General features: G+C 40.2%; 5 protein-coding genes across 10 annotated transcripts; 4 read left to right on the top strand and 1 right to left on the bottom strand.

The window, feature by feature from the left end:
- Positions 1-94: 94 nt before the first annotated feature.
- Positions 95-2,553, top strand: LOC116209486 (mitochondrial inner membrane protease subunit 2). The gene is made up of 4 exons (XM_031543168.1): positions 95-474; positions 576-648; positions 1,393-1,558; positions 2,173-2,553. Exons 1-4 carry the CDS (start codon positions 300-302, stop codon positions 2,278-2,280), a joined length of 522 nt encoding a protein of 173 aa, XP_031399028.1. The 5' UTR covers positions 95-299; the 3' UTR covers positions 2,281-2,553.
- Positions 2,554-7,625: 5,072 nt separating this feature from the next.
- Positions 7,626-10,290, top strand: LOC116192650 (protein yippee-like At3g08990). The gene is made up of 6 exons (XM_031521250.1): positions 7,626-7,786; positions 7,932-8,066; positions 9,002-9,045; positions 9,388-9,496; positions 9,582-9,637; positions 9,727-10,290. The coding sequence occupies exons 2-6, from the start codon at positions 7,971-7,973 to the stop codon at positions 9,806-9,808; spliced, it is 387 nt and encodes a 128-aa protein (XP_031377110.1). The 5' UTR covers positions 7,626-7,786; positions 7,932-7,970; the 3' UTR covers positions 9,809-10,290.
- A 958-nt stretch (positions 10,291-11,248) lies between these two features.
- LOC116192649 (endochitinase A-like) lies at positions 11,249-14,381 on the top strand. Of its 4 annotated transcripts, none has more exons than XM_031521247.1 (6): positions 11,249-11,506; positions 11,702-11,858; positions 12,020-12,125; positions 12,607-12,721; positions 12,830-13,705; positions 13,870-14,381. In XM_031521247.1, the coding sequence occupies exons 2-6, from the start codon at positions 11,735-11,737 to the stop codon at positions 14,089-14,091; spliced, it is 1,443 nt and encodes a 480-aa protein (XP_031377107.1). In that variant the 5' UTR covers positions 11,249-11,506; positions 11,702-11,734; the 3' UTR covers positions 14,092-14,381. The 4 variants fall into 4 exon arrangements, with proteins under 4 accessions (XP_031377107.1, XP_031377108.1, XP_031377106.1 ...); XM_031521248.1 differs by having other exon boundaries at positions 11,708-11,858; XM_031521246.1 differs by having other exon boundaries at positions 11,251-11,506; positions 11,680-11,858.
- Positions 14,382-16,502: 2,121 nt separating this feature from the next.
- On the top strand, positions 16,503-19,718 carry LOC116215481 (putative serine/threonine-protein kinase). Of its 3 annotated transcripts, none has more exons than XM_031551207.1 (9): positions 16,503-16,826; positions 16,927-17,091; positions 17,189-17,296; positions 17,718-17,830; positions 17,930-18,140; positions 18,249-18,486; positions 18,645-18,795; positions 18,909-19,264; positions 19,528-19,718. In XM_031551207.1, exons 3-9 carry the CDS (start codon positions 17,224-17,226, stop codon positions 19,601-19,603), a joined length of 1,218 nt encoding a protein of 405 aa, XP_031407067.1. In that variant the 5' UTR covers positions 16,503-16,826; positions 16,927-17,091; positions 17,189-17,223; the 3' UTR covers positions 19,604-19,718. The 3 variants fall into 3 exon arrangements, with proteins under 3 accessions (XP_031407067.1, XP_031407075.1, XP_031407081.1); XM_031551215.1 differs by having other exon boundaries at positions 16,503-16,807; XM_031551221.1 differs by lacking the exons at positions 16,503-16,826; positions 19,528-19,718 and having other exon boundaries at positions 16,859-17,091; positions 18,909-19,437.
- LOC116215502 (clathrin light chain 2-like) lies at positions 19,585-21,278 on the bottom strand. Its single transcript, XM_031551233.1, has 3 exons — positions 20,846-21,278; positions 20,503-20,656; positions 19,585-20,178 (listed from the first exon to the last, which is right to left on the bottom strand). The coding sequence occupies exons 1-3, from the start codon at positions 21,193-21,195 to the stop codon at positions 19,777-19,779; spliced, it is 906 nt and encodes a 301-aa protein (XP_031407093.1). The 5' UTR covers positions 21,196-21,278; the 3' UTR covers positions 19,585-19,776.
- Between the last annotated feature and the right edge of the window lie 2,772 nt (positions 21,279-24,050).

Genomic DNA, 24,050 nt, shown 5'->3' on the forward strand with positions numbered 1-24,050 from the left:
AGAAGAAACATTTCTAGCAATTTCCAACCGAGTCTTCACTCTTCACGCCAACAAGTTACACGCCCGGCGGAACTGAAACTGGGCCCATTAGTTCGAACTCAAGCCCATGAGGCCCAGAGATAGCTCTTCGCTGAGTTCATCTGTGGGAGAAACGCCGCCACAGGCTCACAGCTGCAGCAACGCGCGGAGTGGAAATTCCATAGACTAGCGGCCGTCTCCGCCGTGAACGGCCGGCGCGTGTCCCCCACGGTTCCATGCCTCAGCTCTTCCAGTAGAGTCGACGATAGAGAGGGGCGGCTATGAGTGCTCGGAGCAGCCTATGGAACACCGCCAAGAAGTGTGTAACGATCGGATTGATAGGCGTCACAGTTAAGGATCGATACGTTAGCATCGCCGCGGTTCGAGGTGGCTCCATGTCTCCTTCGCTCAATCCGGTGACGGATGAGGTTTCTGGCAGTCGAGTATCGACGTTCGGTAATGCTTCCATTTGATTGAGAGCTCAATTTGAAGATGGCGAGAATCATGGTGCTGCGCGGTCAGTGATTATGCTTATCCTGTGACTCAATGAAATGCAGATGACTATGTGTTGGTGGAGAAGTTCTGCCTCGGCAGGTACAGGTTTTCGCATGGCGATGTGGTGATCTTCACGTAAGCTTCTTCTTCTAATTTCACTGCAGCTGATATTTGCCTACATGTTCGAGCTTACTATGCATTTTTTAAAAAAAAAAAATATGCAATGAACTCTTGAAACCTTAATCCGTAAACTTGTAAGAGTGACTCAGCCTGCAAGAGTGGTTCCAGCAAATAATAGCAGTCTTTGAACAGGGTGTAGGAATTGATGCCGGTTGATTACTAGAATTTGAAGTTTCATTTCAGGATCGTTCGGTGAAACTTCTCAGGATAGTTTGTTATGGAAGTCGATTAGATATGCGATTTTGCGGCATTGCCTAAAAGCACGATGATGAGAATCCAATTGCAAGGAATGGCCGTTTCTTTGATCTACCTTCCTCTCTTTCTTCACTTCCCTCCCTCCTCTTGTAGTGATAGGATAAGTAGATTGATCATTCAGTCATATTCACAACAAAATATGACCGAGATTTCCTGATTGTGATGGTATCATAGTAAAAAACGTCCCTTTCTCATTGTTTAATAATTGAAGAAGGGAAATCGACTAAACATGGATTTGCTATGGTATAAGCTCAAGTAATAGCCGATCCATTAGCTCTTTATCTCGCAGAATTGATTCATGTCGGTCTTATCTCGTGGAATCCTTCTGGCAAATGAATGCATTGTGTACTTGAGTTTTGTCCCTGAACTTTTCAATAGCAGTGCTTTTGCTGTTCACTCGAGTCTTTCGACACTGATGAACGCCAATTATGGTGCCTTGTCTAGGTCGCCAACAAATCACAAGGAGAGGCACATAAAGCGGATAATAGGATTACCAGGCGACTGGGTCGGGATTTCCCACATTGATGATGTGATGAGGGTTCCAGAAGGACATTGTTGGGTCGAAGGAGATAATTTACTTTCTAGCTTGGATTCAAGGTCCCTGGGCCCGGTAAGTTGCAAACACCCTCCAATTCAATGTGAGACCACATATGTTGTTCCGCTCCGAATCAATAGGTTGCCTGGATTTAAGAAAGAATTGCTTGGATTTATCCATGGTTAGTTTATTCCTTATCTCGAAAATCCTATTTCAATTTGATCAAATAGGATTAAAAAAGAGGATTTGATTTTTTTTATAATAATATAAATATTCCTCCAAAAGCTATACTGAGGGGAACACTTGCATTTCTCACAAATTCCTCCCAATTCACAGAGTTATTTGAATTTTGATGTAAACTATTTATAGATGGATTTAACAATTTAGATAATATATCTAGATCACTTTCGTCTTTTGATTAAACGGAATTCCTATGGCTCCAACGAACAAAGTAAATAGGACTAATAGAAAGATGGGAAATATCATAGTATTGTCCGATTCATGGGGATAAGAGAAATCTAGCATAGTCATCACCATGGTCTCAGGATGTGAAATGTCAAACAAGAATGTTCCTCTATCTGTACACCATTCATAAATGAAACTTAGCACTTCGTAAAGCTGAGAACCGTGCGTTCACTTTGGAATGTTGTCTCTCCTTTGTTCTGAATTGCATTAACTGGTTTCCGCAGATTCCTTTGGGTCTGATTCGTGGAAGAGTAACCCACGTGGTGTGGCCTCCTTCGAGAATAGGTCGGGTCAAGAGGGAAATTCGCCAACCCACAGTTCCTTCCTACTAGTCCGACTGGATGAACTTTTTGAGAATTTTTTGCGGATGCCTGGTTGCTTCATCAAATACCATGCTAATGGACAATGAGGAACATACCGATTGACCATACCTCAATATCACTTGCTGCTGCTGAGAGGTCTTGAATCCTCGTGTTTCAGTTTGCTCGCTGCCAATTTTTTGTTTCCAATCATTCTTTGTGATTCTGAAATGTAACAATGTAACATCAGTGGCATGAATAGATAGCGGGTCAATAAAAGCAATTCCCGAAATGTTCTGAAGATTATATAGGTCCGTTTCGACCAGGCTTTCCCGAAGCATTCTTCATGATCCCCACTTACTGGCACTAGCAATCAACCCCTCATTAAAAATGGAAGCTGCCTCCATCCGGCACGGACGTTCTACAGCATGTTCTTGTACGAAACCCTTGCAACAAACAAATTAATGATAGCAGGACGAAAATCTTAAGTTGCAAATTGAATATACGATTCCCCGTCTTAACGATAACGTCCCATTCAATTATATGTTCATGTCCCGTGTTTAGCAAGTGACCAACTAAGTATGACTCCATGCACCGAAAGAGACTACTTTGAAGCTCGATCTCATATGACATATTTAACGTGACTTGCTTCATCCGTTGGCAATCGTTCATTATTTCAACAGAAGATCCTCTGTCGTTCAATTTGCCTTTTTCCTTAAAGTTTCCAGCTAGAGATAATTATACATTAAATTAGTCACTTGCCAGCGTGTTGCGCTGGTATTTACGTAATTTTAATTCTTTTGATATATATATATATATATATACATATATATAATGTTAATTCTATTATTAAGGTTTATTCTAACAAAAAGATACATTTAAATTGGTATCTAATAAATATTGGATGATTGTTTCATAAGATATATAATGTTAATGTTAATTCTTTTTTTTTTGGGCTAAAGTACGATACCTTATATGAATAGAAGCTATTTCTAAAATAAGTTTCTGTATATATTTTTTTTGTTAGATGCAATAAATTTTTGATATTTTGTAGAATTTTTATATTATATTTAGCATTAGAATTTGTTAAACTCATGAATATGAACCATAGGAAATTAAATTGGCATATATTGAATTTAACATCATTAATGACATTAAGGAACAAATAAATGAATACTTTAAAGGGAGATCTACAATAACCAATATACACAATTAAAAGAAGAGACTCAATGGGTCGTAACCTATTATATAAATATTATATATATATATATATATGTAGATTGTTTGATCCATGGAAAAGAATAATATTAAGAGCAATAGAAATACCTATTCAATTATCCTATCAAATGCTCGAGGGCCAGCGGGGGAGCCCCGGCCGGGTCGGGTCCCATCCCCTCTGCCCGGTTTTCCAAAAAAATATGGGCCAAAACTTCAAAAATAAATAATATGAGTGTTTTTGAAAAATTGATTGGGTCAAGAGGCCACTTGTCGTTGTTTTATTGGAGCTTAGAATTTTGCTAGCCACGTTGGCTGCCATCACTTGTCAAGTCAGAAAATGTAATGGACTTGGAGATGAATATTACATTTGGTGCTATATATGGGAAAATTAAGAATTGATGCTAGATTTAGAAAAACAGTGAAAGTTCATGATTTTTGGTGTAAATAACCCAAAAATAATTGAGAGAAAAAAAAAAAGGATCATCATCTACCTAAAAAAAAAGGATCATCAAAATAATGAATGGGAAAGAGGAAAATTAGTAATTAGAGACTACAAAAGAACACTCTTCTTACATACTTTGCATCCATGATTTGTTTCGAATGTTTTCCACTATCGTGGTCTCGGTTGGCCTTTTTCCATTTACACTTCCATCTTCCATCGATTTATTTCTGGATAAATAGCATAAAAAACTACATAAGAAGATCAGTAAATATTTTATCCTTTATGACTTCTCATAATATAGAGATCGTATGAATATTTTTCCATCGTAAAACGTTTATTCAACAAAAATTATATGGATGCAGGGAGAAATGTTGCAATTATGAGATAATCATGATACTTACACGGCCTTGCTGCTTATTAGTAAGTCATTTCAAGTTCGAATATTCTAGTCTTGCAAATTGACGACAAAAGAAGATAATATATAGAGTAAAGATAATTCCAAGACAAAAAATGAACATTAGCTAAGTTGAATAAAGAAGTAAATGAATTCAAAGACAAAGCTTCAGATAAATAATACAGCAATTACCTCGTATGTTGTTGTAAGAAGCATATCCTTTGGGGACTCTCATCGAAATTGAAAAGGGAGAGGTAAAACATTCGATACCAATGCATATATCCGTATGTTCCTTCCAACGTTTGGCTTTTCCGAGTTATCAACTTTTGGAAATACAGACTCAAAACGTTTCTGTAAAGCTCTTCCCTTTATTCAGATATCAAGGTCACATATTAAATTGCTTGGTCCATGTGAAACAATAGAATCTGATAACATCTCGTTGACAAAGAAACCACAGATCACTTATTCATGCTCAAAAAAGAGTATACATACTCATACATCCGTCGATATTCACTTTTCCTTGCATATTCTACTGGCAGTCAGGTAAAATATATCTTCTTCGCATCTAAATTGCTACTACAAATAAATAACAGTCACTCCCCAAGATGGATGTGGAGATTTAGCCCAATTAAGACTCATAATAATAGCACAGGGAGGAGGGAGGAGGAATGGATACGTCAAAAATGCTTATTAGCAGCGTTAGAGAAAACCACAAGATCCAGAAAATTACAATAAAGCATGGCCATAAAACAACACTCATCTCTCTTAAGGTATAACAGGTGACTCATGATGAGAAGCAGGAAGCTTGGTTTGTGAATCACTTATTTTTGTTGGTAATCCCAATAATCTTAATCTCCAAGTGATTTTAAGTGTGGCGCCATTGGTTGATAAACCTACAGCAACATGCCCCATCTGCAGAGAATGAAAGTGATCGCGTATCTTACAAAGCTCTTCCTCAATTGATATTCAACCTACTTTATCGATAACTGCCAATGAGATGGTGTCATGGTTATGTCGTCCAACATGAGTTGACCAATGAGGAGGACATGCCGGGGAAATGAGCGACGTTAATTTTCATATCGATTGCAAAATTACTTCCAATGAAGAATTAAATTCTAAAACTTATCCATTCCTTAATGATTGTTCAATGACCATCGGTCTTTCTAGATAACATAATTTTAGCTTTAAATGCCATTGAAGGTTTCCCATCGCTAGAAATATGAAGAGTAGATCAGCCACGGCATGAGGAATCGCTCAAGAATCCTACGTGGCGAACTCTCGTAGTTTAAACGGAGTGCTCTCGTTATAGGAGCCAACTTTAATATATTATATATAGATCCGAATTGTTAACAGAATCATTGCAGTCGAAGCAAGGGACATCAAACCAACGTGGGCTATTCAATGCAAATGAATTATGTTGTTTGGAAAATTAAAGAATTAAACTGAACTGAATTAAATAAAGTTAGAATTCAAATTTTGTGAAAGGAAAAAATCCATGCAAATCCGCTTTGAATTGGATGAGTTAGAGCTTATTGAATTTTTTGACACCAGAATACACAAGAGAAAATGAGGAATGTCAATATATATCATCACAAGTATTCGTTTTTATATTATTCATTGATTATTTATTTACGAATTAAAATAAACCTTAATTTGATTTTTTTTTATTTTAATGAAGAACCTTAATTTGATTGATTTAGGTAATTTGGCATATGTTCCCTTAGAGGAATGTTTTTATGCAGTGCTAACAAATACCACTATTTTTTGTTTAAGATCTTCCAAATCATTCCTCTAGGAGATCCATACCCATTTTTTTTCTAATCCTTCATAAAAAGATTTATTCTCTTTATAAAAAACAGGAGGTAGAACCAATAAATATTTATTTATTTGATCCATCCCTGGAGTTGAATACCTCATTCAGGAATTGTTTTTGATCCAATATGTAAGAATCAATAGAAAAGGCAAATCCCTTACGATACACCAGATCCGGCTCGGTTATTGATAGAGTAAATAGATCTACCTTTTCTTGAAATCTCTCTTCTGATTCAAAATCGTGGTGTAACGAATATCCCCCCTATTTCGGTCATGGAACATATGAAATAAATCAAAAAATGTTTTTTTGTTCAAGAATGAAATCTTATTGGAACTGTCCATATCTAGTTCATGCTTCAAAACCATATCACATTCCGAATCTGATGAAATAGGATGAATTAAGACGGTATTTTGTAAATACGTAATTATCTTGAATATATTAAATATTTCTTTATTTTCCGATCGCTTGGAAAGGGCAAAAGAAACATCTTATTCTTTATTCAATAATTTCTGATCTATAGTAGACCTCTCAGTAGGATTCGAACCCAGATGAAGTTCTAACCATCTGTCAGAGAAAAAAGAAAGGATGGATCTCGTAGGATTCCCAAGAAATTCTTCGATTTCTTCCGGAAGCATATGATTATTTATCTCATTCTCACGTTCCGTGAATAGCCGGGAGATTGAGGAATATCTAGAAAGGCATTTAGAGAATCAGTATGATTTTATCTCTATTCGTTCCATTTGAAGAAAGGAAGGATCCAAAAGAATCGATCTTTCTTTTAGTTGTTGAATCTCTCTTTGACTGATCAATGTGTGATGTTTTGAATCCTCATTACTAATGAAATAAAAAAGATCTCTAGATTGATCAGAAGATCCTTTCAATTGGTTAGAATCTATTACTTGAACGAAACTAGATCTTGTAGAATCATACTGAATATTTGACGATACATTTCGTACCTTGCTAAAAAACCGATCCTTGTTTACCAATCATACATTGTCTAACCAAATCCAATTCTCTCTCGATATGCTCCTCAAAAATCCGATTCGTGCAGATTCTTCCCCCAACTGATGCAGAGATCTCGGCGAAATTGCCGCACATGAAATTGAGCACAATTTTACAAAGAAATAGCCCACTTGTTTCTCGAGAAGAGATGGGAAATTAAAATCAAATATTCGAGTCTTGTAAATTAAGAAAATTTATGATTGGGAGAACTTTAAGTGACATTTTGTTTTAAAATATAAATCACGCTCCCCTCCATTCTTTCCTTAATTTAACAATATGACAATTACATTTTTTATCTTTTTTTTCTCATTTAATAATATATTCTCCCACATATTTTTTTCAAATAATTATTACGACTAATATTAAATTTTCTAATAAAAAATTCCTCCATCTACTTTGATATCTATATATGTACACACTGTTTTTTTATATATTTTTTTCGCCTAATAATAAATTCTTATATTTATTGGACTAAGCAAATAAATTAGACCTTTAGATATTAAAATGCACTGAAAAAAGAAAAGAAAAAGAAAAAGGTGTGTATTCGTAGTTTTGTGGTTAAGGAGGGGAGCATGCACCAATCTCTCACCCCCATCACTGTCATCGTCGTTCGTTCCCAATTGGTTCTTCTGCAGCTCTACTCTTCCGCTTCCTCCGCACTCTTCCTCAGGTGCTACAACAAACTCAACTGACGATGACCATCATCCTCGTCGTCTTCTCTCCTTCTCTGCCCGCGTCGTTTCGTTCGTACAATCGTTTTGTTCAGTCGATCGATTTTCTCGGATCACATCCAATTTTTCTTCTCCCGTTGATAGGTCGAAATTTTTGTCAAAATTTTCTGGCGACATAGCAAAATGGGGAGGCTTTTCGTGATCACATTGGATGGGAACTTCTACTGCTGCAAATTCTGTAACACGCACCTCGCTCTCGTCGACGACATCATGTCCAAGGTATGATGGGATTGTGTGTTGATCGGTTCCTGAATTATTTGCTGGGAATGTTTCCTGTTTTCTCGTTTTAGTGATGTTTGGAGGAGATTTCATGGTGGGGCTTCGCTGATTATAATATTTGCCCGAAAATGCTCGCCTGGGTCCTGTGCGTGGACCAGAAAGGATTAAAATAATATGGTGGGGACTGCCGAGAGGAAAGTTGTGTGTATAGTGTTGGTGCCGCGGCCTTTCCATGGTTCTGTTTTCTTGTGGTCTAAATCTTTCGAGTTTCGCTTCACATTTTGGTTTTTAGTGAATACTGAGATGAGATCATTCGCTCTTTGAGATTTCCTTTCGATGTGCTATTTGATCGGTATGCTTTTCACTCCCGCGACGATAAAGATAACCTAGAACATGTCGAGGGAGCATGGACCCACTAGATTTTGGTGCTAAGCTACCGAAGTCAATTGATCCATGTGTTCCCTCGAGGGGCTAGTGGACAAGACCAAATTCCGATATAAAACTTGCTTTTGGCGTAGCAATTTTGAGGGGTTGAAACAGACAAAGTTGTGATTTTATGTATTTGTGTGGTTCCTCAGGAGAACTGTCTACTCACATTCTATTTCCAGATAAGTTTGGGTTCTTACTGTTCTTCTTGGCTAAATAACTACTTTGGGATCCCAATTAGGCTCTTTTGAATCTCCAAATGAGGCCCGTTTCTTATTAATGCTATTTGTTCTTTCTCATAAAGTCAGACGAAAGGCCTACAATTTCTCATTCTTCCTTTCCCCTTTTATGCTTCCAATCATGGGTCTTTTATCTCCATCTCTTTCACCTCTGAAGCCCAGTTGTTGATAAGTTGAGAGTTGATAGAACTGTAGGAATCTCATGGGCTGGTAATATTTGGGATCAGAGCAAACGGCTGCTACTGACATTCTCATTCCTTTTTGTTTTAGTCTTTCCACTGCAGGCATGGAAGGGCTTATCTCTTTGACAGAGTGTAAGTGTTCTTCAATCTCAAGTCCTTTTCATTGAAACCGAGAACTGCATATGCTAGGAACCGGCATGCCCAGCATGTTTAGTATTCTTTTATCTTGTGGGTAATATTTTTCTATTGAAAGTGTTTTGAGATTATTTGGTGCATATGACAGCTAGGTTACTTAAACTCTGGAACATCATTTGCTCAGCGTGCTCTCTGTTTCTTCTTCTTCTTCTTCTTCTTCTTCTTCTTCTTCTTCTTCTTCTTTTCCTTGTGGAAGTTTCATTTGTGATCACTGTATTTGTGAAACTCTACCTACATTCAGAAGGACATATCTCCCACAACATATCTCCTATATAACAGGGTGAACATAACAATGGGCGACAGCGAGGAGAGAATGATGATAACAGGAATGCACACAGTAGCAGACATATTCTGTGTTGGGTGTGGCTCGATTGTGGGGTGGAAATATGTAAGATCTGAATTGTGATGATTTTTAGCTTTCGAAACTATTTGTCCTGCTATTTCTCATTTGTTATGCTATTGGTTGATTTCAGGAGGCTGCTCATGAGAAGAGCCAAAAGTACAAGGAAGGAAAATTCATACTCGAAAGGTAGAAAAGATATACATTCTGATGTATGCTCTGCACATTGTTTTCGATGATTCATTGTGATGTACGTACGATTCATTATCCTTGAGCAGGTTTAAGGTGCTGGGCCCGGAAGAAGGCAATTACGCTGGGGAGGAAGCTCCAGCAGCTGGGAGCGATACTGATGAGGCTTAGTCGACTTTCAGTTTCGAATTTTAACTAATTCGCAACTGTACATTCTCTCTCTCTCTCTCTCTCTTTTGGTGTGCCAAAGTCATTTTCAAGGAGGCAGTGATAGTTGTGAATAAGAGAGGGCCGTATCTTTTGCATTAGGGATCTTATTTAATCATTGTACAGAGCGGCATTTTGGGAAATAAAGGGTTCATTTGACCTACTACCCATTTTGTGTTTATAGTAGTGAGTCACAGGGGGGGTTCCATGCCTGTCATCTCTGATGATCAGATGGATCTCAGTAAAGGCCGATAGTTGTGGTTCCCGAGCTTCGTATGTTGGTTGAATAACCATATCAGGATCGTTACTTACGTAGACAGGTTCAGGACGATCCGATTGATGGGAGAAAAAGCTCGATCTTTAAAAGCTTCATCCTAATCATGACCGAGAGATGTTATGTTTCTGTTATGACCTAAATCAATTGTAAGGTATGAAATTTGTCCCCATATTGATTGTATGGGTAATTGGTACAAGATTCATAGACTAAATGGGCTCTCCCACCTACTAGATTAGTCTTTTGGATCGGGCTGTAGTGATGGCCTACAGAGTAGTGGCTCGGGAAAGAGCCGACCGTGACCAACGAGGACGTCGGTCCTTAAGGGGGGGACGAATATTATGACCTAAATCAATTGCAATGTATGAGACTTGTTTCACATTAATTGTATAGACAATTTGTAAGAGATTTATAGACTGAATGGGTTTTTCCACTTACTAAATTAGCCTTTTGGGTCAGGCTGTCCCGTTTGGTTTATCCTAGGGAATCTCAAAAAAATCAAAGGAGCCCAGCTATGATCTGATCTGATTTGTTTTGCCTCTTTTTCTTTTTCACAAGGCAAAGTTTTGGAGTTTGAATTGCTTATCATCGATTATCACGATCCATCTTTTTCTTTTTTCTTCCCTCCACCCCTTAACAGTGTGTTGTGTTGTGTTGTGTTGAGTTGTTGGCCAAATAGTCAAGGATTCTGTCCCTCTGCATGTGCTGACAATACTTCTTTACACTTTTCCCTGCTTTACCTCGGATGCCCCTGCCTGCATCTCAACCTTCTCATATGTAGTTCGGCTTATTGGCTGATACCGAGACTAGTTCGATTTTGGCTGGGATTGAGGTTAATTTTCTTTGGGCATGCGCTTGACTACGGTCAAATTTTCTGCTTACAATGTAATGCATAAGAATTATGTGAATTTTCGGAACTTCGTGAGTGAAGATTCCATTGCAGCTCTTTTTTTTTTTTTTCTTTTTTCTTTTTTTCCTTTTATGGGGCCAAATATTTCAACTAAATCTTGAAAAAGCAAAAAAATATACAGGAATTTATTAAAACGAGGTGGTGGTGGTTTTGTAATTATGGCGAAACATGATGGGCATTGAATAAGGGAGTCAGGTCGCCTCCCCTCCTCATTCAAAATCCCACTGGTTCGTCTCTTTCAAATAGGCCCCTTTCTTGAACTCCATGAAAACTTCCAAACGGAGACTTCATTTTCAAAAAGAATCATCCGACAAAAACAAACAGAGCAACAAATACTAAAATAACACCGGACAACGCTCCATAGCTGCAGAACACTTCCTTTCCCTCCCCTTCCCTCCCCAGTTTCTGGATTCATTCATCAATCTCCCCGAGTCTTCCTTCCGTCCGACCCCTCATTGTCCGGCTTGTGATCTGCCCGGTAATGCTGCTGCTCCCATCTTTTTCTTGCTTCATTTCTCGCTTCATCTTAGATCCATTGAGTAGACTGAGAAGATTTGAATGGAAATCGGAACTGCTTTGGGGGGGAAAAAAAAAGTTTGTGGAGGATTTAATATTGGGTTGTTGTTGATTTGGTGCTTCTTTGTTGCAAAGGTTTTGATTCTGTAGTGCCCAGTTGCAGAGGCTGAACTAAGAGCAAGACAAAAGGATGGTGATGAAGGAGGCAGCTGAAGAGTTGGCTCTGTTCCTCGAGATGCGGAGACGCGAGCATGAGATCGAGGGAAATGGGATTGGGCTTCTCCCGAGCTCAGACAAAGTCAATGCTCCTCTAGGTCGGGATAGCTCTTTTGATTCGCTCATCGGTGTTTTTGTATATTCTTTTCCGCGAATGGCATGAATTGATCTGAAGTGAGTTCTGCAATTAGAAAGCGTTTTTTGCTTAAAAAAATGGAGCTTGAAGTTTTTTGCATCCTGGTCCTTTCTTTGGGTGTAGGGTTGAATCCTCTGAGCACCCCGATATCGAAGACATTGTCCTTGGACCGCAAGATGGGGGCAGACGAGTTCTTAAACTTGGGGAATGACAAGAATGATCTCCTTTGGTAATGTCCATGTTTCTCAGTCGAGGATTCAATTGTTGTTTCTTCGATCGGGGACAGAAATACTTAATTTTGTCCGGCCGGTTATGATGTGTACATGGTGATGGGATATAAATAAGACTATCTATACTATTCTTGAACTTAGACAGTGTGTGGATAGATCCTATTCTAGCGGTAATTGGTTTAAAGTCTTTGCCCGTGATGTTCCATATATTTCTTGATTCTATAAAGGACTCCCAAGGCACTGCACGATGCTCCGTAGACTCATTAGTTGCACTTCAAGGCTTATGTGTTATAGAATGGACATCTGAACTCCCCTCATTTTCCTTTTTGAACATTGAAATTAAGTCAGAAAAGTATAAACTTCAGCTAAGTGTCCCACCATTGAATGCTGCACTAATGCAAATTTGGTTATGACATGTTTGAGACCTCAGTTTTGTATAACATCTGGTTCTTATTCACGGGGATTTCTCTCGTGTGCCAGGCTTCTTTCACCACCTGGCTCTCCCCTTCTTAATACCGTGAAGCCTGAGGAATGCGACCCTTTGAACTCCCGGATCTTGAACTCCACTGCCCGCCCCACTACTCCAACATCATCAGTATGGAGCAGTTGTTCCCTACTTTATTTCTTTCTCTATATTTTGGACTTTTCAGATTCGACTGGCGTCTCCAATAAAATGTAACATGATTTTGTATGCCCCAAAAAGCAGGTTCCAAATGTCCAGCCTGACCCTGCATCAAAGAAACCAACTGAATCTAAGAATTCAAGTTTGCCTTGCGAGTCCAAGTCCTCCATTAACAGTAGTAAAAAGTCTTCCTCTTCAGGCTTGCTCTCATCAACTAACCGTAGAGCTTCAACCCCAGCAGGAAGGCCCACGGTGCCTGCAACAACTAAGCCCTCGAGATCATCCACGCCTTCAAGGGTTGCAACTCGGCCTTCTTCCACTAAGCCTGTGGGACCATCTGCAACTGCTCCTAGATCTTCCACTCCTACTCGGTTCGCTGCACGCTCCTCAACACCTACTCGCCGCTCCTCCTCCCCAGCTCCAAATTCAACATCAAAACAATCAGTTCCTGGTGTTCAGTCATCGGTTCAGTCAAGCACGAGCTCTGTGGTGGCTCCAAAAGGTCAAGTTCGGTCTTCTTCGGCTATAAAGTCCCGCGCTGCTGTGCCTAGGGCTGCCACGCCACCAAGTAGTACAGCTCCAAGTTCAGATCCTAGGCCATGTAAACCTTCTGCTGGAGCCAGTCCCTTTGTCAATAATAAGAATCTGAAGTCATCTTTACCTCGGAGGCCTGTTTCTGCCTCCAAGGTTAGACCAAGTGCATCCTTAAATGACAAATCTTTTCCTCCGATCAAGAGCCGAAGACCCTTGAATGAAAATGATGACGTGAACCCCGTTATGATGGGAACGAAGATGGTAGAGAGGATTGTAAACATGAGAAAACTGGCACCACCAAAGCAAGATGCCCATCTTGGGCCCCATGAAAATCTTTCCAGTAATCATTCCTCGTCCATGGAGAGTTCGGGTTTCGGAAGGTCACTCTCAAAGAAATCTTTGGATATGGCCATGAGACATATGGTGAGCAAGGAGCCTTCCCCACAATCTGTTAATAAATACGTTTATGATCCAACTTCCCCCCCCCCCCCCCCCAACAAACAAACAAAAAAAGAAAAAAAGAAGGAATATTGAGCAGCTGTATACTACTTTTAGTGAGTTCATATGTTTGCCTTGCCTCTATACAGGACATTAGAGGAAGCATTCCAGGTAAAGTAAACAGGGTGAGAACTGGACCCTCAAAGAGCCACAATACTGGTATTTTGGACTCTCCCCTAGCCACAAGCAGCAACGCGAGCTCCGACCTTGTAAGCGTGAACAGCAACTCCACAAGCATAGATGGCAGCGAAGCCGAGGACAATGCTCTCGGGACAGCGAAAGTTTCTCCTGTAATTGTGCAAGGTCGGTGATCTTCAGACTCTGATTATTATCTGCAGGTGTCATCAGCTTGATGAATCTGTTCTAGGTAGAAAGTATCATCCCAAGCCTAGTTGGTTGCGTCTATGTACTTCTCTGTTTTACTGGAGATCAAATAAGTCGTGCGACAGATTGTCTCTAAGCAATTGTCATATTTAATGTGGCAGTGTCTGAGGTATCTACAATCTTCCGAGTTATTTTCATGCTTGCACTATCTCAAGAAATGTTCAATGGATTTGAATGGAACTGATAATATCGAAGTTCTGAGTTAGGAATTGTTGGACTGATGCATTTGTTCCAACTTTGAATGGAAGCCCGTGTTTTTGAAAAAGATACGGCTCATGCAGGCTGTCTGATAGAGAAATTCTGAGTTTGATGCTAATCCGATATGCCAAATTGATTAGAAATGAAGTATCTCATAGGCAGTCGTTTTCGTGTATTGAATAGAAATGTATACGAAGACTATCCAATTGAGGTCTCTTGGTAATTGGTGCAATCTACCAGCAAAAGAAGTCAAAATAGAGATATCACAACGTTGCTATTTTTGTTTCACCAACTATCCCCTGGGACTAGATGGTAACATCAAATTAGCAACGTTGGGATACCTCGGACAAAAAATCAACGTTGAAATAGATTTAAAATTATTTATCAACGTTAGGGTATATAGTGTAATATATATATATATATATATATATATATATATTACAATTTTGTTTATTATATACATAAATAAAGAAGCAACCATGACACGTGAAGTACTCACTTTTGTGGTTCATAACTAAGTCACGTTGTTCAAGTTGCTTCTCGATGGGAATGAAGGAATTCATTCTTAACGGCTAATAGCATATAACTCATTCACACTTGAAAAAGAACGGGAGGTAAATGAGGAAAATGCTTCTCTACAGTTGAAAATTCAGTTTAACTGATGCATATCAACGCGTCGTAATCAATTTACATCCACAGCACAATCTAATACTACAACACCGAGTTACAGCTTTTTTTCCTTGAACAGTAACGAGGGTCCTTCATATATTCACAGCTAAAATGGATATAAAGAAAATGCCAAGCTAAATATTATAAGTGAGGAATGTAAACGGTTTACTAAAATCTAAAATAAAAATATTTTATGAATGGTTTTGACTTTTTTATGTTTTTAGTATTAGGGCTACATTTTTGTATAATTTCACACAGTTCTCTTGGCAAGAAAGATCTTTATTAGGTGTGCCATGGAAACAATACAGAGATGGCAACCTTTACTTAATGGCGCCATTAAAACATCTCATATTGCACGTATATAGTATTTTAAACGATAGAAGCAATTAAGAGTTTTGAACACAGAATAGTTTATATTTCATCGTGTCGTATTATATATATTTTCGGTCAAAGAGTACATCATTTTATAAAAGAAAATGATCAATTCTCCTAAAATCGAGAGTTTGAGTCACGGCCAGCAACAAGCACGATAATCCAATTAGTTAAATATTCTAGAAATTCTCTTTTTTCTCTTTGAATGAAATGGAGACGGGAAGAATTTCTTCACATTTAATTTGGAGACAAATTATATTACATTTTTTCGGTTTATATTTTGGTATTTGAAAGTCCAATGAACCTCAACAAATTTAGTTCTAGTCAAATGAGTTCATTAAAAAATAAAACTCTCACAACGTGGATTAAGACATCTTTTTTTTTAGTATTCAAACCCTCGATCATATAATCACAAAGAATTTGACAAACAAGAAAAAGACAATCGAAAGTATTTTTCTCAACCATGCATTTGGGATTTTCTTTTTCTTTTTGGGACACTAAAAAATTGGTTGTGGAATAATTTACGGTGGCTGACTTGGAGAAAACCATTTCCGATTGTTTATTGCAATTCTATAATTTCAGCTGCCCAACATTTTTGACGTAATTGTAACAATTCCATGCCCCATGGTGCTGTTATGCCCTTTCTTTCAATTGGAATTTGGACCAAACAATTTAGTTAAAGACTCAGCCATAATCAATTAAGGAACCATAATTATATCCTTAATTGAACATAATTTGATTCTTTTGTTATAGCTAGTAAAGTTTTATTAAGCTCGAGAACCAACTACAAGCCCAGGTTGGATCAGGACTTCATTTGTTCCTTTCTTTCGTTTTGCATTCTTTTTTGGCTTCAATTTCCCCCCCCCCCCCCCCAAAAAAAAAAAAGTCAAATTTTACGGAATGGTATGGTACGATATGATGCTATTGGCAGCAAGCATGTTCTTTTGTTTTTTTCCGCCATCTTAAGAAGATGTGGATTTTTTTAATTAAAAAAAGAAGAAGAAGAAGAAGAAGAAGAAGAATCAGATGTTTTCTTTTCTGTGATGTGGGTAAGAAAATTATTAATGGTTTTGTGGAGTTTCTTGTGGGGGATGAAGTGAACCCCGGCAAGAACAAACCAACTCCCCCTATGTTTTGTCTCAGGAAAATGGCGTGCTCTCGTCCAATGGCTCGTAAATAGTTATCGAGCAGAAGCAAGCAATGAGTCAAACCTATTTCCTCCGTTTTCTTCTCCTTCTTCCTTTCCTTCGCTTGTGTCAAATGAACTTTCACCAAGAAAGAAAGAGAGAGAGAGAGAGAGAGAGATCCCACTCGTCATCTCACCATCTATGGCCCGCGGAAGATGGAAACCAGTCGCCATCAAGGAAGGGTCGACCTCTCCTTTTCCCATTTCCGTTCTCAGAGGTTTACTTTTTGCTTCCTGGTTCGGACACTTACTACTCATTTTGCCCTTTTCTTTTACCAAATACCCCATCATCAAAAGGGCAAAGGGGATTAATTCCATATATGGATCTTGCTTTCAGCTCCTCCTCCCACCATCTCTCTGCACAGCACCCCTCCTCCTCCCCTACAACTATCACTACCTCCGCCGCGAGCTACCGGCCGGTGCCGTTCTGGGGTCAGTTCTTCCGAGCCGGGTTGAGGTCAGGGTCAGGGGCCCTCCTCCTTTCATTCAGTTTTCTTGGAGGGTAAAATCTTTTTCCATCAAACGTCTGAAAGTTCCTTCCCTGCATGCTGATTCATTAATTGATTGATGAAGCTAATTTTCTGGGTTATGTCTGGTAGAGTGGAAAGTAGATGAGGAGATTGAAGGTGGGACAATGAGTTTTGGATGCTTTGGTTGGTTGCAATGCTGCAGAGACAAGAATGATGCTGCTCAGTCTCAGGGTGATGGTAAGTAATTATATGTTGTGGTTTCTTTGCCATCTTTTTTTTATTGCAATTCTTGAAGTTGGGTCTGAGGAAGAGTCAATTCCATTTAACGTATGCTAGAGTTCTTCATTTCTCCAAAATTAAGATGTCAAAAAATCACCTGCAATTGGCCTTTTAACTGCTTATTCATTGAAATCGGAGTAGACTCTGGATTCTGAAGTTGTCTGCTAATCCTCGAAAAAACAGGATATGGGGTTTCATAATCGCACTTTCATGGAATGAGTTGCTTGTGTTTGTATTTACAATCAATTGGAAAAGCTCGAGCTGATGGTAATATATGCTGGTAAACTAGCGATTAGGATGTCTTAGGAAATTCTTGAAGGCCCAGTCACCTGATAAATTCTAGAATGCTTATGGAATTTATTCCTTGTTTGTATATCAGTGATTGCCCCCAACAATGTGAGGCTCTTTAGTTACAATTCTCTGCGATCAGCAACCGAATACTTCCAACCATCGAGCAAAATAGGCGGAGGCGGCTTTGGAGTTGTCTACAAGGTGAGGGATGAAGGAAAATTCTCTTCACAGACTAAGCTTGTACGAGAACTCTATTCTGAGGGAAAAGTAGCTTTTTTGCTCTGTCTTTTATGGTCCTAGGGTGTGCTGAGAGATGGGACTCAAGTCGCTATCAAGTGCCTCTCGGCAGAATCTAAGCAAGGAACGAATGAGTTCTTGACTGAGATCAACACGATCTCAAATATACGACACCCAAACCTTGTTCAGCTCATTGGTTGCTGCGTGGAGGGAAGTCACCGAATCCTGGTCTACGAGTACCTCGAGAACAACAGTCTCGCAAGTGTTTTACTTGGTAAATGTTTTTGACTGAGAAAGTGGTTTTGATGAATAACCGCAAGAAGGATTGGAAATTGGGAAAATTGCCGTATTTGTTAATACTTGTCTTGGTTCTTTTTTACAGGTTCGAAAAGTAAAGAGGTCCTCCTGGACTGGCCTAGAAGAGCTGCCATTTGTGTGGGGACAGCTCTAGGCCTCGCATTCCTCCACGAAGAAGCCGAACCTCCAATAGTCCATAGGGATATCAAGGCCAGCAACATACTTCTTGATGGGAACTTCAACCCTAAAATTGGGGATTTTGGGCTCGCAAAACTGTTCCCCGACAATGTAACTCACCTTAGCACTCGTGTGGCAGGAACAATGTAAGCATAAAGTTTCAGTGTATTTCCTTTACATACATGGCTAATAGATAACATTCGTGATATTGGTTGGCCTTCACACAACCAACCCAAGTTTCGAGTCATAATTGTTTAATATGTTATTGTGATAACTTTTCTTTGCGTGCTTCGATTTTTTGCAGAGGCTATCTTGCACCAGAATACGCTCTCTTGAGGCAGCTGACCAGGAAGGCAGATGTGTACAGCTTTGGGGTTCTTATTCTCGAAATAGTTAGCGGCAAAAGCAGCAGCAAGGCTGCATTTGGAGAGGACATGATGGTCTTGGTCGAATGGGTATTTAATCTTCTAAACTCGATCATTCTTTTTCAGTTTGTTTTCGACGTAGTGGCACCCATCTGTCGGAGCAGTTGAACATCGTGACGACGAATTAACAATTTATGTTGCAGACATGGAAGTTGAGAGAGGAAGAGAGACTTTTGGAGCTGGTTGACTCCGAGCTTCCGTATTACCCAGAAAACGAAGTCTTGCGTTTCATTATAGTTGGGCTTTTCTGCACCCAGGCAGCCTCCAATCAGAGGCCCACCATGAAACAAGTGGTGGAGATGCTCACCAAGAAGGTTCACCTCAACCAGAAGGCACTTACTGAGCCCGGAGTGTACCGGGCTCACCCATCTCGAAGATCAGGCGTTGGTGCTCTCTCGGAAGCATCTTCTTCTCAAGCCAGAAAGGGGAAGCAGTCGATTAACCCGAATGTGACAGCAGCCCAGACCAGCTACGAGGGTGTATCAGAAGTGATTCCAAGGTAGGTATTTGGGTGTGCAGATACTCTCGAGGAGTAGAGAATATAGTTCATGTTACACGGTAGATGGAGGGCCAGTGCATGTGTAATGCTTATTCATTTGAACGGTGACATAGGGAATAGGTTAATTGTTCATTGAGATCTCAATCGGAGCTCCAGATTTTCTTATTCTTGCATTCATTTTGTCACAAGTGAGTCTGCTTAAATAGATTTACCTAAGACATCGGGTTGACACCGAGATATGAAACTTCTTCATGCGATTACAGAGAAATTGCTGCAGAAGTGTGGAAGCTGCAAACAGCCAAGACTACGTACCAGAAACATGAAATGCAAGAGCAATAGAGACGGTAAAAGCTAATCATCAAACCAGTTTGAAGCACAATAAGCATCCTGCAATCATAGCCAGCCTACAAAAATCGATGCAAGAAGTTTCCTTTCTACACCAAACAAACAACCAGAAGACGTACTAACAAGCATGCACATGTAATAAATGCTAAGGTTCTAAGATTTCACGACTACCCATGGGCAGTGGATACAGCTTCTGGAGCTGCCGAGGGTGCAGCAGCAGTAGCAGCTCCTGGAGCAGGTGCAGCTGGGGTCCCACCGGTAGGAGGAGCACTGCTGCTTGCCTTCGCATCTTTTGCATCTTTCTTAGCATCGGGTGCCTCGGGGGGCTTAGGCTTCATGTGGGCAGGAGTATTGTGCTTAAGCTTGAGGAGGATCTGGCGCATCCTGGAGAGATCAGTAGGCTTACCGGGTTTGGGCCCGTGGATCACGACGATGGAAGGCTTCTTCTCCTTGTCCTTCTTCCCCCGTTTCTCTATGGTCGGAACCTCATTGGGTATGAGTTCAGCGATCGCCTTCCAGTAGTTCTTCTCAGCTTCCCCGTGGAACTTCTCACGGCTTGCAAGAAACAACTGGGATCCAACGAATACCATCATTAGCACAACCAAATGCAAAAGGTATTCATTCACTCATGAAGCTAGCCATCGACATTTCACAGTTTTCAGCGAGTCTCTAAGCTAACAGCAAGTGTAACATTATCCCGATCACTACATTCAAAAGCGTGTTATTCATTCTGTTCTCGCTTGTTATTCCAATGTACGGAATAGGTTTAAGTCGCCACATCTTGAAATCCTATGAAAAAAAATGGCGATTCAACGATTTGGAGCAGCGATTTTTGATGTAGAAATTGATTTTGGCATTGATCAAGCACATAGGAAATCCACTAGACAATAGACCTTCTCCTTCTCTCTGTTAGAGGCCTTGTTGTTCTCGACGGCCAAGCTGCGCTTTCGGTAGAACTCGATCTTGTACTCCTCCGCTTCGTTGAGTATCTGCTGCAGCATCTCCTTCTCCTTCTTCTCCTTCTCTTCCAGCCTAATCGCATTCAGCCTGCGTAATTGCAACTCAATTTCAGCCGATCAGATACCATAAGAGCATGCAATCGCTCTACGATAAGTCCAAATTCAGTCCATCTGCAGCTTCCTACAGCCGATCAGCATCGACAGACGAGGCTATGGACCATGAGAGTGTGCATGCAGAGCAAGTCAACCTACTATCGAAGGCCAAAATTCAGCTCACCTCCTCCACTCTCTCAAAGCGAAGCTTTCCTCCTGCTGCATGTCCGCCGGAGGAGGCAGGATCGGACCATCAGCTGCACCGAAACCTCCGTTGAACTCACGGCCGTTCTGCTCCGGGGAGAATCCACCGGGTCCGACGAAGATCGGATCTTGAGAGGGAGCTTCCTGAGCCGCCTGAGACCCGAACAAGTCCTCAGATGATCCGTAGGCCGGCGACGAACCGGGTCCGAAGTTGGAAAATGAGTCATACCGCTGGGAGGCGAGCCGCGGGTCGTATCCGACGTAGCCGTCGTCGTCGAAGGGCCGTGAGGACCCTCCTGGCCGTTGATCGTCACCGATGAACGCCGCCATGAGTCGGAGTCTCTCTCTCTCTCTCACACACACACACACTCACAGCAGCGAAGGTTCCGGGAACTGGTCTCCCGTCTCTCTCCCTTCTTCGTGTCCTTAACGAATCAACTCGGTGGACGAATCAGTTTTCCACAATGCGGCCTGGCGTATGGCGGGAAAACACGTGGCAAAGATATAATGGCCAATCACAGGACGGTCAAGACGAAGACTTGCGTTGACTGCGAGTGAAGGGTATGCAACGTTATCAACAATGGTGGAACCGGACGTAGTTGAATATGGCCTCACCCGAAGACAGCGCCAACCTTAGCTTCGCTGTCCCCACAAGTGGAATGTTCATCAATTACGGGACGACCCCTTAAAAAGAAAAAATTTGAACCAGTGCGGCGGGAGCAATGATCGACTGCTTTTGCATGTACGATATCATGCTATGATTACACCGAAAGAAAACCATGACAGCCGTTGATACCCAAATTGTTGGTTGGGGTGGAGAGCTCGCGAAGTCCTCATGTCCATGTGCCTCTTTTTATCTTTTGTCGTCGTCTACTAACCTTCACGCATGGGGGATTTAGTGGATACTGCTCCAGTATGATATGAACAAACAGATGTATTTACATCACTGGTGCATTTTGACATCGAATAACTTAAGCCTTACTCCACGTGTCAATGCGATTTGCGAGTGTCAATTCTCTTTAATCCGCGATCCAAACAAGCGATCATGAAGTAGGCCATGATTAGCTCAATCTTAACAGCCTGATAATAATCATGCAGTTAACGAAATGATAAAGAAATTAGAAGCAAACGTCAAAGAGGCCAATTGGCTGCAGAAAAATTTCCCTTGGAAGGTTTATATATGGCTCGATTCCTTCTAGATATTGTCTGCGAAGAGGTCCCTTCTTAATAGTATGGTCAATAAGCAAGTATTTCACTTCACGTGAAAGTCGGACCTAACGCGTTGAACATAAAATCCTCCGAACCAAAACCATAGAATTACCACATACAACATGTCTGGTGGTAGACTCTCATTAAAATTAATAGTACCTGTAGGAAGGTACACCGGGGATGTGCACCAAGCTCGATACTATACCGGCAACTCGTTTATCTTTTTGTGTGGTCCTTCCTGTTGTTCCATGATATGATCTTAAACTTTGGATCACATGATAGAAGTTGTTTCATTAGAAAAGTTAAAAAAATCAATATATGTATCATATATGTGTATATCTATCAATTAATTAACAGGGGGAATTTCTCCAGTCAAGTGCTGCAACGGGATATTACATATATCATTATCATATATATATGTATATCTATTAATTAATTAATAGGAGAAAATTCTTAACGTGATATTATATTGCAGAGCTCATAAAGGGATAGAGTAAATTAACAATTTCTCCTTGATATTACATCAAATTTGACATCAAAAAAATTTTAAAATTAATTTTAATCTTGACCGATTAAATGTATATCATATTATTCATTCTGTTAGTCTTCGTTAAAAATTTAACGGGAAATGCTAATGTGACATTATTTTATTTTTTTAAAATTCTTTCTTTCCCTCTGTATTTCTCTATAATATAATATCCTTCCTTTCATTTTATTATAGGAGTTTGCTTTAAAATATGTTAAAAAAAAAAGTCCACTGTCCGGTCTAATCTGCCTTCACTTTCTCTTCGCTAAACCAAGAAGACGACGAAAATCAAAGTCAGAGGGGTTTCTAATAGGACACTATGTCACGGTGTCCAGAATCTCCCGCCCCCCGCATCGGCGGTACCTCCACGGGGACATCGTTGCAGGCTCCATCGCCGGTATCCTCTACGAGGCGATGCTCCTCTCGAACCCGAAAGAGTAGGATCTCTTCAGCATGAAGTCCTTGAATCGATCGTCAGATCCCGGGTTCACCCTCCTGGGGGACGACTCCTCGCTAATCTCTCCAACAGCCGAAGAGGAGGCGGTGGCAGATCGGAACCGCCACCCCTAACCCAACGACCTCTGCCTCGTTCCATCTTTGGCCACCACCGCAGCAGCTACTTCCAGTCTGCTCCGCCTCTTTCCTCAGTAAAATTTGGCTTCTCAATCCGACAACCATCTCTTAACAACCTTTGCTCATCTCTGGTGTCGTCCTCCTTCCCTCACCGGCTGCTCCTTCCATTAACCATGCTCGAGCCACTGCATCGACTCAAATGAACATCTTCAGCGAATTCTATCTTCATCGTCGATGAGGTCGATTAACGTGCTTTGATTAGAGTTAGGGAGTTGCGGGATACGGATTTGGGGGTTATTGATTTGTGGGTCAAGGATTTGAGGGTTAGGAATTGAGTCCAGATAGCGAGGGCTTGGGGTTTCCAGAGGGAAGAAAAAAAAATTAAAAGAAAAAACAGGAAAAAAAGAGAAGAGATGGATGAAATAATAAAAAAATGAAAAAAAATAATGTCATGTTAGGTCAAATTACGGCGCGTCAAATGATTCCGTCAAGTTTTTAACGACAGACAGACGTGGTAGGTAATATGATGTATATTTAATAAGTTAAGATTAAAATTGATGTAAAAATTTTTTTGAAGGCAGATGATATCAATGTCGGGGGGTAAACTGTTAGTTTACTATTAACGGAAATGGGATATTATAGGAAGGCCCATAACTCACATCAATCTCTATAGTAGAGCTCATGCTGGCATTTGCAATTTGCATTGCCGTGCTGCAACGGGATATTATATTATTACATTAATCAAAACAAGAAAAGATTGGATTTACATGTAGTCATAATGAACTCACTCGTTCATGAAAGTACAAAACTGTAAAAAGAAAATTTTCCTAAATCTACTAAACAATAAGTTTTCATTTACTACAAGACCTAAGCCAAA

Source organism: Punica granatum, chromosome 1 (genome assembly GCF_007655135.1).
Source record: "Punica granatum isolate Tunisia-2019 chromosome 1, ASM765513v2, whole genome shotgun sequence".
Classification (NCBI taxonomy): domain Eukaryota; kingdom Viridiplantae; phylum Streptophyta; class Magnoliopsida; order Myrtales; family Lythraceae; genus Punica; species Punica granatum.

Coding starts and splice junctions, on each gene's coding strand:
- LOC116192649 (XM_031521247.1), top strand. CDS start 11,735: ATGGTGATGAAGGAGGCAGCTGAAGAGTTGGCTCTGTTCCTCGAGATG. Junction 11,859..12,019: donor CAAAGTCAATGCTCCTCTAG/GTCGGGATAGCT, acceptor CTTTGGGTGTAG/GGTTGAATCCTCTGAGCACC. Junction 13,706..13,869: donor ATATGGCCATGAGACATATG/GTGAGCAAGGAG, acceptor GCCTCTATACAG/GACATTAGAGGAAGCATTCC.
- LOC116215481 (XM_031551207.1), top strand. CDS start 17,224: ATGAGTTTTGGATGCTTTGGTTGGTTGCAATGCTGCAGAGACAAGAAT. Junction 17,831..17,929: donor GCTTTGGAGTTGTCTACAAG/GTGAGGGATGAA, acceptor TTATGGTCCTAG/GGTGTGCTGAGAGATGGGAC. Junction 19,265..19,527: donor GTATCAGAAGTGATTCCAAG/GTAGGTATTTGG, acceptor ATGCGATTACAG/AGAAATTGCTGCAGAAGTGT.
- LOC116209486 (XM_031543168.1), top strand. CDS start 300: ATGAGTGCTCGGAGCAGCCTATGGAACACCGCCAAGAAGTGTGTAACG. Junction 475..575: donor CAGTCGAGTATCGACGTTCG/GTAATGCTTCCA, acceptor AATGAAATGCAG/ATGACTATGTGTTGGTGGAG. Junction 1,559..2,172: donor ATTCAAGGTCCCTGGGCCCG/GTAAGTTGCAAA, acceptor TGGTTTCCGCAG/ATTCCTTTGGGTCTGATTCG.
- LOC116215502 (XM_031551233.1), bottom strand. CDS start 21,195: ATGGCGGCGTTCATCGGTGACGATCAACGGCCAGGAGGGTCCTCACGG. Junction 20,657..20,845: donor GCTTTGAGAGAGTGGAGGAG/GTGAGCTGAATT, acceptor GCAATTACGCAG/GCTGAATGCGATTAGGCTGG. Junction 20,179..20,502: donor CTAACAGAGAGAAGGAGAAG/GTCTATTGTCTA, acceptor GTTGGATCCCAG/TTGTTTCTTGCAAGCCGTGA.
- LOC116192650 (XM_031521250.1), top strand. CDS start 7,971: ATGGGGAGGCTTTTCGTGATCACATTGGATGGGAACTTCTACTGCTGC. Junction 8,067..9,001: donor TCGACGACATCATGTCCAAG/GTATGATGGGAT, acceptor TTTTTGTTTTAG/TCTTTCCACTGCAGGCATGG. Junction 9,497..9,581: donor CGATTGTGGGGTGGAAATAT/GTAAGATCTGAA, acceptor GGTTGATTTCAG/GAGGCTGCTCATGAGAAGAG.